The sequence below is a fragment of the Paramisgurnus dabryanus genome, chromosome 24, assembly GCF_030506205.2.
Source record: "Paramisgurnus dabryanus chromosome 24, PD_genome_1.1, whole genome shotgun sequence".
Lineage (NCBI taxonomy): Eukaryota > Metazoa > Chordata > Actinopteri > Cypriniformes > Cobitidae > Paramisgurnus > Paramisgurnus dabryanus.
In genome coordinates this window covers 11,968,622-11,983,063 of record NC_133360.1, presented here as the reverse complement: position 1 = coordinate 11,983,063, position 14,442 = coordinate 11,968,622, and the positions used below count along the sequence as shown (strand labels likewise).

Here is a 14,442-nt window from a genome sequence, read left to right as displayed (position 1 = left end):
TGTTCTGGCTGTTCCAAGCTTTATAATGGTAGTGAATGGTGCTTTTGATTTGAAGCCCAAAAAAAATCCATCCATCCTTCACAGAAGTAATTCGCACGGCTTTAGAGGGTTAATAAAGACCTTTTGAGGGCAATCGATGTGATTTTGGAAGAAAAATAACAATATTTAAAACTTAAAGGGATAGTTCACCCAAAAATGAAAATTTTGTCATAATTTACTCACTCTCATGTTGTTACAAACTTGTATATATTTCTTTGTTCTGATGAATATGAAGAAAGATATTTTCGATGTATATGACTATCTTTTTTTAGATAAACACAATCAGAGTTATATGATAAAATGTTCTGGCTGTTCCAAGCTTTATAATGATAGTGAATGGTGCTTTTGATTTGAAGCCCAAGAAAAGTCCATCAATCCTTCACAGAAGTATTTCACATGGCTTTAGAGGGTTAATAAAGACATTTTGAGGGCAATCAATGTGATTTCGGAAGACCAAAATAAATATTTAAAACTTAAAGGGATAGTTCACCCAAAAATGAAAATTCTGTCATCATTTACTCACTCTCATGTTGTTACAAACTTGTATATATTTCTTTGTTCTGATGAATATGAAGAAAGATATTTTCGATGTATATGATTATCTTTTTTCAGATAAACACAATCAGAGTTATACGATAAAATGTTCTGGCTGTTCCAAGCTTTAAAATGATAGTGAATGGTGCTTTTGATTTGAAACCCAAAAAAAGTCCATCCATCCTTCACAGAAGTAATTCACAAGGCTTTAGAGGGTTCATAAAGACCTTATGAGGGCAATCGATGCGATTGTGGAAGAAAAAAAAAATATTTAAAACTTAAAGGGATAATTCACCCAAAAATGAAAATTTTGTCATCATTTACTCACTATCATGTTGGTACAAACCTGTATATATTTCTTTGTTCTAATGAACATGAAGGAAGATATTTTGATAAATGTTTGTAACCAAAGCATTTGTGAACCTCATTCACTTCTATATTAGGAAAAAAATAATACAATGTAAGTGAATGGGGCTCTCGAACAATTTGATTACAAACATTCCATAAAATATCATTCTTTGTGTTTATCAGAACAAAGAAATGTATTTCTATTTTTTACATAATGCAAATGAATGGGGCTCAGCCGTTGAGGTTAAAAGGATAGTTCACCCAAAAATGAAAATTACCCCATGATTTAGTCACCTACAAGCCATTCTTGATGTATATGATTATCTTTTTTCAGATAAACACAATCCGAGTTATATGATAAAATGTTCTGGCTGTTCCATGCTTTATAATGATAGTGAATGGTGCTTTTGATTTGAAGCCCAAAAAAGTCCATCCATACTTCACAGAAGTAATTCACACGGCTTTAGAGGGTTAATAAAGACTTTTTGAGGGCAATTGCGATTGTGGAAGAAAAAAATTTATATTTAAAACTTGAAGGGATAGTTCACCCAAAAATGAAAATTCTGTCATCATTTACTCACACTCATGTTGTTACAAACCTGTATAAATTTCTTTGTTCTGATGAACATGAGGGAAGATATTTTCGATGTATATGATTATCTTTTTTCAGATGAACACAATCCGAGTTGTATAAGAAAATGTTCTGGCTGTTCCAAGCTTTATAATGATAGTGAATGGTGCTTTTGATTTGAAGCCCAAAAAAGTCCATCCATCCTTCAGAGAAGTAATTCACACGACTTTAGATGGTTCATAAAGACCTTTTGAGGGCAATCAATGTAATTTTGGAAGAAAAAAAATAATATTTAAAACTTAAAGGGATAGTTCACCCAAAAATGAAAATTTTGTCATCATTTACTTACTCTCATGTTGGTACAAACCTGTATATATTTCTTTGTTCTGATGAACATGAAGGAAGATATTTTGATAAATGTTTATAACCAAAGCGTTCGTGAGCCCCATTCACTTATATATTAGGAAAAAGAATACAATGGAAGTGAATGGGGCTCTCGAACCATTTGATTACAAACATTCCTTAAAATATCTTCCATTGTGTTCATCAGAACAAAGAAATGTATTTCTATTTTTATAAAATGCAAATAATGTGGCTCAGCCGTTGAGGTTAAAGGGATAATTCACCCAAAAATTAAAATTACCCCATGATTTAGTCACCCTCAAGCCATTCTTGATGTATATGATTATCTTTTTTCAGATAAACACAATCAGAGTTATATGATAAAATGTTCTGGCTGTTCCAAGCTTCATAATGGTAGTGAATGGTGCTTTTGATTTGAAGCCCAAAAAAGTCCATCCATCCTTCACAGAAGTAATTCACACAGCTTTAGAGGGTTAATAAAGACCTTTTGAGGGCAATCAATGTAATTTTGTAAGAAAAAAATAAATATTTAAAACTTAAAGGGATAGTTCACCCAAAAATGAAAATTCTGTCATCATTTACTCACTCTCATGTTGTTACAAACCTGTATATATTTCTTTGTTCTGATGAACATGAAGGAAGATATTTTGATAAATGTTTGTAACCAAAGCATTCATGAGCCCCATTCACTTCTATATTAGGAAAAAAGAATACAATGGAAGTGAATGGGGCTCTCGAACGATTTGATTACAAGCATTCCTTAAAAATATCAAAGAAATTTATACAGGTTTGTAACAACATGAGAGTGAGAAAATGATGACAGAATTTTAATTTTGGGGTGAACTATCCCTTTAAACTAAAATAACAGGTTCTGGTAAGAGTGCTTTTCCATTTTGTAACAGCTACGACATTTTCTAACTCCGACTGTGTTCGTCTACAAAAAGATAATCATATACATCGAGGATGGCTTGAGGACGAGTACGTCATGGGGTTATTTTCATTTTTGTGTGAACTATCCCTTTAATTTTCCCTTTACAGATCGTATGGCGTTACATACACAAAAAAAAAATTATTCATTCAATTTACTCCATTTTTTTAAGGTAAGTGGTTACGACAAATTTATTTAAGCTACATTTAAACAAAAGTTTTAGTTTTTATTTCTATTTCTATTTTTTTTATGTAGCTTAAATAAATTGATTCATTCAATTTACTCAATTTTTTAAGGTAAGTGGTTGCGATAAATTTATTTAAGCTACATTTAAACAAAAGTTTTAGTTTTTATTTCTATTTTCTATTTTTTTTTTTTAAATGAAGCTTAAATAAATTGATTCATTCAATTTACTCAAATTTTTAAGGTAAGTGGTTGCGATAACTTTATTTAAGCTACATTTAAACAAAAGTTTTAGTTTTTATTTCTATTTTCTATTTTTTTTAAATGTAGCTTAAATAAATTGATTCATTCAATTTACTCAAATTTTTAAGGTAAGTGGTTGCGATACATTTATTTAAGCTACATTTAAACAAAAGTTTTAGTTTTTATTTCTATTTTCAATTTTTTTTAAATGTAGCTTAAATAAATTGATTCATTCAATTTACTCAATTTTTTAAGGTAAGTGGTTGCGATAAATTTATTTAAGCTACATTTAAACAAAAGTTTTAGTTTTTATTTCTATTTTCAATTTTTTTTTTAAATGTAGCTCAAATAAATTGATTCATTCAATTTACTCAATTTTTTAAGGTAAGTGGTTGCGATAAACTATTTAAGCTACATTTAAACAAAAGTTTTAGTTTTTATTTCTATTTTCTATTTTTTTTTTAAATGTAGCTTAAATAAATTGATTCATTCAATTTACTCAAATTTTTAAGGTAAGTGGTTGCGATAACTTTATTTAAGCTACATTTAAACAAAAGTTTTAGTTTTTATTTCTATTTTCTATTTTTTTTAAATGTAGCTTAAATAAATTGATTCATTCAATTTACTCAAATTTTTAAGGTAAGTGGTTGCGATAAATTTATTTAAGCTACATTTAAACAAAAGTTTTAGTTTTTATTTCTATTTTCAATTTTTTTTAAATGTAGCTTAAATAAATTGATTCATTCAATTTACTCAAATTTTTAAGGTAAGTGGTTACGACAAATTTATTTAAGCTACATTTAAACAAAAGTTTTAGTTTTTATTTCTATTTCTATTTTTTTTATGTAGCTTAAATAAATTGATTCATTCAATTTACTCAATTTTTTAAGGTAAGTGGTTGCGATAAATTTATTTAAGCTACATTTAAACAAAAGTTTTAGTTTTTATTTCTTTTTTCTATTTTTTTTAAAATGAAGCTTAAATAAATTGATTCATTCAATTTACTCAAATTTTTAAGGTAAGTGGTTGCGATAACTTTATTTAAGCTACATTTAAACAAAAGTTTTAGTTTTTATTTCTATTTTCTATTTTTTTTAAATGTAGCTTAAATAAATTGATTCATTCAATTTACTCAAATTTTTAAGGTAAGTGGTTGCGATACATTTATTTAAGCTACATTTAAACAAAAGTTTTAGTTTTTATTTCTATTTTCAATTTTTTTTAAATGTAGCTTAAATAAATTGATTCATTCAATTTACTCAATTTTTTAAGGTAAGTGGTTGCGATAAATTTATTTAAGCTACATTTAAACAAAAGTTTTAGTTTTTATTTCTATTTTCAATTTTTTTTTTAAATGTAGCAATTTTTTAAGGTAAGTGGTTGCGATAAACTATTTAAGCTACATTTAAACAAAAGTTTTAGTTTTTATTTCTATTTTCTATTTTTTTTTTTAAATGTAGCTTAAATAAATTGATTCATTCAATTTACTCAAATTTTTAAGGTAAGTGGTTGCGATAACTTTATTTAAGCTACATTTAAACAAAAGTTTTAGTTTTTATTTCTATTTTCTATTTTTTTTAAATGTAGCTTAAATAAATTGATTCATTCAATTTACTCAAATTTTTAAGGTAAGTGGTTGCGATAACTTTATTTAAGCTACATTTAAACAAAAGTTTTAGTTTTTATTTCTATTTTCTATTTTTTTTTAAATGTAGCTTAAATAAATTGATTCATTCAATTTACTCAAATTTTTAAGGTAAGTGGTTGCGATAACTTTATTTAAGCTACATTTAAACAAAAGTTTTAGTTTTTATTTCTATTTTCTATTTTTTTTAAATGTAGCTTAAATAAATTGATTCATTCAATTTACTCAAATTTTTAAGGTAAGTGGTTGCGATAAATTTATTTAAGCTACATTTAAACAAAAGTTTTAGTTTTTATTTCTATTTTCAATTTTTTTTAAATGTAGCTTAAATAAATTGATTCATTCAATTTACTCAAATTTTTAAGGTAAGTGGTTGCGATAACTTTATTTAAGCTACATTTAAACAAAAGTTTCAGTTTTTATTTCTATTTTCTATTTTTTTTTTAAATGTAGCTTAAATAAATTGATTCATTCAATTTACTCAATTTTTTAAGGTAAGTGGTTGCGATAACTTTATTTAAGCTACATTTAAACAAAAGTTTTAGTTTTTATTTCTATTTTCTATTTTTTTTAAATGTAGCTTAAATAAATTGATTCTTTCAATTTACTAAATTTTTTAAGGTAAGTGGTTGCGATAAATTATTTAAGCTACATTTAAACAAAAGTTTTAGTTTTTATTTCTATTTTCTATTTTTTTTTAAATGTAGCTTAAATAAATTGATTCATTCAATTTACTCAAATTTTTAAGGTAAGTGGTTGCGATAACTTTATTTAAGCTACATTTAAACAAAAATTTTAATTTTTATTTCTATTTTTTTATGTAGCTTAAATAAATTGATTGCAACCACTTACCTTAAAAAATTGAGTAAATTGAATGAATAATTTTTTTTTCAGTGAAGTCTACCTTTACCGCCTACCTTCAAGGCACTTTTATTCCTTAAAGTCTGGGTCCTGATTTACTTTCATTATATGTTTGTGACCCTGGCTTTGCTCAACTCATTTTGGTGATTTACTGTTTTCTACATAAAATCATCCTTCGTAATGTAAAGACCATTTGTGAAAATATAACCTTGATTTCTTTAATATATTGACTGAGTAAAGTCGTAAGTGAAATCAACTTTGAAAGCATGTCCTGTTTATCGGTTTTAAACCACACAAGTTAATGATACTACGACAACGTTTTAATTTTTAGGTGAACTATTCCTTTAAGAGCCTGGTGTGCTGGAGTGCAGCATCCAAACTTAGCTTCACCTTTGCTACTCCTTGAGGGGAAGCGACAAATAAGTAATTAAATGCACGGGAAGAAACCGAAACAAGTGATGTTAGAGTCCTCTCTTGAATCAGTCGCTAATGCGGTTTGCAGGGATTCAGCTCTCAATTCTTTCTGCGTGCACGTCTCTTACGTAAACCGTCTCTCGTGTTTTTAATTGCGAAGTGGAACTGTACTACAGACGAAGAATGATGTTTACAGCCAGAATAATTACACGCTAATTCCTCTTGCCTAATGAGCGACACAAACAAATACGAAATAATAAAATAAAGCGAAGAATGGGCCGGGCCTATCACTAACGCCATAATATTATCTTTTAATTAGCTTTTAAGTGCAGCCCTGGCGTTCGTTCATTCTGTGATAAGATAACTACAGAGGCAATCAGGCAGAGATGCAGCCTGCAAGCCCTAATTACTTCAGCATGATAATGAGCACCAGTCCTCCTATTAAGCTACGAAGAATACAAAGCCTCCATTTGCCGCTTCACAGCATCAAGAGTTACAGCTTCTATTCACCCTTCACAAAAGCAAAAGCTCACTTCCTTAAGGTTTGTTCAATGAGCTGTGTAGCCATTATTTTCGAGCCAATGATTGCTCATCAGCAGTTTCGATTTTGGAGGAACCGGAATCGAAGTATCCAAAATTTGAACCAAAACGATACATTGTAAAAAGTAAGTTTGACTTAAAAAATTTAGTTAGCTGGTTGCCTTCAAATTTTGAGTTAATTCAACTTAAAAATATTAGTTGAAACAATTTACAATTTACAGAGTAAACTAATATTTTTAAGTTGAATCAACAAATCTTTTTTTACAGTGTGGTTTCCAAATCTATTCACAAGTTTATTTCTTGAGTACCTGTTTGAGTTTGAGGTAGAAGGTCTCCGAGAATGCCTTCCTGCTGAAATACCAGAACCTCTCATTTGCTGGGTAGACCCTCACCAGTGCCTCCATGAGGAACCGAACAGGCTCTACAACCTCAGTCACCACCAGGTCCACAGCGACCGTCATGTACACCTGCTTGTCTGGAGATGAAACATCAGTCATTGCTCGAGTTAAACTTTTATGATTTTAGCCTAAATTAAGAGCCTTGTTAACCACTTCATGACAAAACCTCTAACTGTGACCCCTAAAAAGACTTTTGCTGATGTAACCAAGGTTGTGTGGGTGGGGAAGAATAATATTATTCAATAATAATGTGCCACCATTTTTAATAATACGATTACGATCAAATCCTGATATACTATAACGCCATTATTTTTAGTTAATGTGGAAACATGGTGTTGCTCATAGAAGTTAAAGGGATAGTTCACCCAAAAATGAAAATTCTTTCATCATTTACTCACCCTCATGTTTTACAAACCTGAATATCTGCTGAACACAAAAGAAGATATTTTGGCAACTGTTGAGTCCTACTATTCAGGGCTTAAAATAAACTTTTTTAATGGGTAGCACTGGTGCTCCCAAATTTAAAAGTTAGGAGCACCAGCAAAAAATTAGAAGCATCCATGGAAAATGATATGAGCACACAACTTTATCATCCTGAAGATTAAAAGCTTGAACAATCAAACTTGATCTTAAATTATTTGCCATATCCAATTAAAACTTGGGGATTTATGAGGCCCTATAAAAACAATTTAATTAGTTATTTTAAATAATTCATTTTAAATTCAGTTTTTAATTTTTTCAAATCCCATTTTCATTTTTTTGTATTCTGTATTTTCACGTTTCATTTTCCGTAATGGTTAATTACATTTTACTCATGAAAAAGCATGTTTAATAAACTGAATTCGTAAAAATTTATATTTTCTAAAATATTTTCAAAAATAAATTTTCATGAAAACATTGTATTTATATTTTTTTGTCAAAGTGCTGCACAACAAAACTTTGTTAAAATTAAAAATGAAAGTACAAATCTTTTGAGGGTGATTATATTACTTAAGAAATGCAAATAATTTATAATCATTATTTTTATTATATTTCAAAAGTAGATTTTACTATACAACAGTAATATATTTCTGTCAACTTCATTTCGCTTAAACTTTTATTTTGAGGCTGTTAGTGCACTGTAAAAAAATACTTTTTTTTCTGCCTTAAAATTTTTTGTTGAATCAACTCAGATTTACAAGTCATTTCAACTTACTATTATTTATCTTGACTAGAGATGAGTTGTTATAACTACAGGTGAGTTGTTATAACTTATAAAATTAAGTTGACTTTTCTCAACTATATTTTATACGTTGTGAAACAATGAAACAATGAAATCCTCGTGAACTCTGACATCAGCTCTGAATATGAACTTCACGTGTGTCATCGGATGCTATGAAAATTTAGCATAACACATCTTTGTGTTAATCAGAACAAAGACATTTTTAAAGGTTTGTAACAACATGAGGGTGAGTAAACGATGATACAATTTTGAACTATCCCTTTAAATGCATTTTGTGTGATATATCAAATGACTTTTAAATGCAGCACAGTAAAAGATGGTGATTTACATGTTGAACTGTGATTACTTATTGTGCCATGTAGTTTTTCGAGCATAATTACCATGCTGCACATGTAGTCCATATTCAACCAACTCCAAGACTAAAGGTCAAACACAAAGGCAGTCTGGATTGAGAACAAACTATCATCTTGAAAATTTCATTTGTGTTCAGAAAAGCAGTGGTTCTCAAACTTTTCGGACTGCGCCCCCCTTTGTGTAGGATGATTCCCTTTGCGGACCCCCAACGAAAATTCATAACATAAAACAATCTCAAGCTTAAAATCTGAATTAAACAAAACATCCTAAATTATATAATGAAGTGCTATTGCTTGGTAGCGGTATTTATTTATCAATTTATGATCAAGTAATTTCTAAAATGTCATAAAACTGGAGCCCCCCTGGCTCCATCATGCACCCCCCAGTTTGGGAACCACAGTCTTCTTTTTAGGTGTGAAAGAGAAAGTAAACCGTTTGGTAAAACAAGTCACAGATCAGCGAGAACTAGAGAAAACCATCTCATTTCACACCGAAGGGGGTTTATTATTTCAATTAACGGGAAACAAGACCAGCGAAAGTTACAGATTTACGAGAGAAAACGATTCCAATTACGATTAAGTCGAGCCAAATATAGTGTCTTGACAAAAAGAGAGGAAAATCAACGGTGGGAGACATCATTAAAACCTACAAACGAACACAAATTCAAGCTAACTTTTGCACAAGTGTAATAAAACGCAGGCTAGAAATGAAAAACTCAATTCATGCAGGGAAGAAATTAGGCATGTCGTTTTAAACACATTAAACTGAAGCGTAATCTAAAAAGCTGGAATGTAATTAAATCAATAAAAATAGTTTTTTTTTTCTCCTTAAAATGCACTTAAAGATATTACATATTTATGGGTAAAATGAAAAGCTGCTGTTATAAAAATGTTAAATAAAAAAACCTTTTGACCACAGTGTTTCCAAAAACATAGGCATGCAAAATATCCACTTATTTACAGGGTCGTGGGTCAAGTCTCACCTTTCGGTGTCTCTTCGTTGAGTGGCTGGAAAGCTGGAGTGTTTGGGTTCCAGGTCCCAGTGATAACATACGCCTTGCCATCAGCGTTTTTCCCCATGGACTCCTTCAAGCAGAAACACAGGTAACGATATTATATAGAGCACTCGTATGACATTTTAATGCAACTCTTCAAATGAGTTATATCTTGTTTGATTTGATTTACGAGACTTGTATGTGGCTCTGGACCACAACCCCAGTCATTAGTAGTATGGGTATAGTTGTAGCAATACCCAAAAATACATTGTATGGATCAAAATGATTGTTAAATGCCAAAAAAAAAATCATTAGGATATTTAGTAAAGATAATTAACCATTGTACATTTCCTACCGTAAATATTTCTGTAATCATTAGTAATATGTGTCGATTTTCTCAATATTTTTTTTCACACTCAGATTCCAGATTTTCTAATTATTGTCCTATCCTAACAAACCAATACATCAATGGCAATATTATTTATTCAGCTTTCAGATAATATAAAATTCTCAATTGAAAAAAAATTTACCCTTACGATTTTGTGGTCACAAATAAAAATATACAAATGGGTAAAAGCAATGCAAATGTATTTTTGCAATACATTTAATGAACTTTTAAACAACATGAAAGACATCAATGTCTTACAGTACTTAGTGTTTTTGTCTTGCCCAACATAAAATTTCTAAAAATTCTTAAATCGAGATATATTTACTTGAGAAGCAAAATGACCTGAGAGATTAAGTCTTGTTTTCTGAAAACTAAATGACAATTCATAATTAAAGTTCTTTTATAAAAAACTTATTTTAAGTATAAACTAACTTGATTTTCTTTTTACTTTTTTTTTTAAAAAACAAAACTAATTTTTTGCATTGTTATGTAGACAGCTACATGTTCGAACAATGCTGGAAAGCTTATATCTCTAATGTAATGTAAACAGGTGGGAGGAAAATGTGTTAATACATTAGGGGTGGTTTCCCAGACAGGGTTTAGATTAATTCAGGACTAAGCCTTAGTTATATTAGGACATTTAAGTAGTTTTATAATCAAACTTTACAAAAAACAATACTGATGTGCATCTTGAGACAAAAAAATTATTATACAAATTATATTCATTTATTTTTTAATTTTTTTTCCTTATATATGCCACCAGCAAAACACAGCTGCTGCGGCCTATGGCCTATTTCTAACATATAATTGTTTCATTTTTTAAAAAAGAGGAACTGAATGCATCAAACAAAGTCATTTTGTAATGCCAATTTAACTCCTTGGGTCCAATGTAAAACTGCCTTGCAAATGAAAAAATACATTTGCTGTATAGCCATCATGTGTTACTAAAAATGCCAACAGAAAGAATTTAAAACAGTATAATTCATTCAGATGTGAGAAATGTCTCACCCTGGATCACAAAACCAATTTTTGAAATATAAATTCATAAATAATATTTCCATTGATGTGTGGTTTGTTAGGATAGGACAATATTTGACCGAGATGCAACTATTTAAAAAAAATATGGAATAGGAGGGTGCAAAAAATATTTAAATATTGAGAAAATCTGCTTTATATTTATCCTTAGCAACACATATTACTAATAATAAATACATTTTTAATATATTTACGATAGGCAATTTACTAAATATCTTCATGGAACATGATCCTTACTTAATATCCTAATGATTTTTGGCATTTAAAAAAAAAAGATAATTTTGACCCATACAATGCAATGTATTGTTGGCTAATGCTACAAATACACCCGTGCTACTTATGACTGGTTTTGTGGTCCAGGGTCACATACAGTATATGGCTTTATAAATGTTTTTTGGGGGTTTGAGGAATTATAACAGGAATTCAGCAAAGTGTTTTACCATTTCGAGAAGATGCATGTCACTGTTTCGAACCTTCTGCCCAGGGCTGAGCAACATCCCAAAGCACCTGAAACAAACATGGGGAATGTCATTCAGAAAACTGTTTATAATATAGTATATATCACATTACATAATTTTAAAAATTACTGCAAATCATGCAAGTTTGTAAAGTTTCCCAAACAGGGCCTTTTCTATTGTGGCCAGAGTGCCATCAAGTGGTCACAGAGGGAATCACACTTTTCATTCATAACTAATGCAACTCTTTTTGAAAAGCATGCATTGCATATTGTAATCTAAAGACTGTAAAGAACAATGTTGGCCTAATGGTTATAAAGCAAGATGATGTATTAGCAACTCAAAGTCCAACTTTTAATCATTTTTATTTGCTTATGACAACACCCAACTCTGCTTTCCTAAATCGAAACGCATGTCAACACAGGAAGGAAATATGTGAAATAAAAGGTCATGGGTTCAATTCCCATTGAACATGAAATGATTAATGTACAGTATACCTTGTAGCTGCTTTGTATAAAAGCATCTGTGACTGCAGTGAAACAGCTCAGGTTGAAATAAAGCTACATTTCTAACACAAACTCAAGCATTCGTATCCCAGAACGCACCTCTCTATCACCAGCTCCTTATTGTTCATTTGCTGGACGGTGACCACCACCTTTTTCGGCACACCTTGCCGTAGCTTGAAATAATATTTTTCTCTGTCTTTAGGGACAGGGCTAGAAAAGAAGACGATGAAAAACACTTTATTTACGTAATCATCACTTCTCTGAAACTAATATATTACAAATAAGAGGGAATTTGGAGAACTGAAAATCCCCCATAAGTGATTGAAGACAGACCTGAAGTTTCCTTTCCCATCATCTTCTTTCACTTCTAGCGAAACGGCGAAGGTGAAAACGTCGCTATCGGGGGACAGAGGCAACGCAGCGTCTCGCATGTCAGTGGCAGCTTTTGACGAACGCTTGAAGGCTGTTGAGAAGCTATAGAGAATGCGACTAACCTAAATAAAGAAAGGAAGTTGAGCTTTAGACATCTGCACTGAAATATTTACTTTATTGCTTAGTAATGAATATGCAATTTCAACAGTCATACAAACTATAAGCTAACTTCAGAGGGATTTATAAGGTTTACCAGCATGCATTGCAACACTATAACAAACACTCATACTACAAATATAGTTTATTAGACAACAGTTCAGCCTGATATAATATACATTTATTATTTCTTTCTTACTTTTTAATTAAGAGAAAACATTTGCATAAAAAAATTTGTTCCTGATGAGGTTTTATGTTAATCTGTAATACTGCAATTATCCACTTACCCAATTTATAAAAACTGAAGCAAAAAATTATACAAAATTCCTTCACAAAAATGCTATTATTTCAGCTTTTTGCTAATTTTTTTTTTTTTTTTTTTTTTAAGAAAAATACCCATATTTAAGAGTTTATAAGTAGAGAAAAAATAAAGATAGGATGAAACGTTTTCTCCCGTTTTGTTTGTTTATTGTTTGTTTGAAAGCAGAGGGTCTGTTCTTTCATTTGATATATTTGTATGTTTATATATTTTTAGAAGATAATTTTCCTGGAGGCTTTTTGTGCAAATTTTGTGAAAATCACAAAAAATGTGGCGGGCAACTTAAAAAAAAAAAAATGGCTGGCGGGGAATGAGTTAAAGAGCTCATCTTACATTTATTATTGCAAATTAACATTTTATCAGACGTAAAAAAAAAGTTGACAGTCAGCGCTGTTATGATTTTTTTAAATATATAAACATACAAAATAACAAATGAAAGAACAAACCCTCTGCTTTAAATTTTTTTTTATCCCATCTTTATTTGTTCTCTTTTTATCCCCTCTCAAATATGGGTAGGATCCTTCAAAAATACAAAATGTAGCATTTTTGTAAAGGAATTTTGTTAGAGATCAGATACAGAGCGATGATCAAAACATACACGTTTTTTTTTTTTACTGTTTTTGGATCAGTTGATGCTTTAGTGTTTTATAAGTTGGGTAAGAGGGACACCTAGTGGATAATAGTGGAAATATGGATTGCCGTAAAAATTCGTCATTGGCAGATAAGCGTTTTTTCTTAATTAAAAATTTAATTGATTCTGCCAACAAACGGGTATTTCTAAATGGCCGGATTTGAATGTATTATATGTGCCGAGAGCATTTTTGACGGAGGTGGCTTTTAGCGGCTTTTGCATCATAGCTCCTCCTTTGATTTGTACTAAATAACAAAATAAATGCAGTAATAAAACTGTGATATTAAAGCCTCTAGTGCAATTTGGTTGAATTATATTTATTTATATTTAATAAAGTATTCCAAATCAGATACTACAAACATCGATATGGATCAATAAATCGATTTTATTTCGAATCATCCGATGCATTGATGCCACACATAAGAAATCGATTTGAGGTACCTTTATTTTCTCTCCAGCACTTTACTGTTAGATCTGATGTTGTGTCACAGATCAAATGCTTAAAGGAACAGTATGTAGCATTGTGGCCAAAACTGGTATTGCAATCACAAAACTTGTGGCTAAAACTGGTACTGCAATCACACAACTGGTGGCCAATACACAAAATGACAACATAAACATCAGTTGAGGGCTGCAACTCCAATTTTTAAATGACAACTTCCTGACCTTTTGTATTTTCAAAGTATTTGAAGTGAAAATGATTTCTTAATGTCTAGTGACATATCAGGGCCATTTTATGATTAATTTATATACATTTCTTACATACTGTTCCTTTAAGTTTAACAGCTTTCATTTTTTATATTAATTTATTATTTCTATAACTACCTCAGTGATTGTCACTATTGCACAAAATACTGAAAGACTTTGACTGTTGCCCTCTTAAGCTTGATTTAATGTGACATTTTGCCCCTCATTATTAATTTTTCTTTATTTAAAAAGAGTA

At 30.1% G+C, this 14,442-nt stretch overlaps 1 protein-coding gene across 1 annotated transcript in view; it reads right to left on the bottom strand.

Moving 5' to 3' along the window:
* rabgap1l (RAB GTPase activating protein 1-like) overlaps window positions 1-14,442 on the bottom strand; it is a 119,411-nt gene that overhangs the window by 91,884 nt on the left and 13,085 nt on the right. The window contains exons 6-10 of the mRNA XM_065245649.1: window positions 12,355-12,515; window positions 12,121-12,231; window positions 11,501-11,567; window positions 9,626-9,728; window positions 6,978-7,144 (exon numbers count right to left, since the gene is read on the bottom strand). Of these exons, the coding sequence (XP_065101721.1) occupies window positions 6,978-7,144; window positions 9,626-9,728; window positions 11,501-11,567; window positions 12,121-12,231; window positions 12,355-12,515 (609 nt within the window). The remainder of the gene's footprint in view (window positions 1-6,977; window positions 7,145-9,625; window positions 9,729-11,500; window positions 11,568-12,120; window positions 12,232-12,354; window positions 12,516-14,442) is intronic.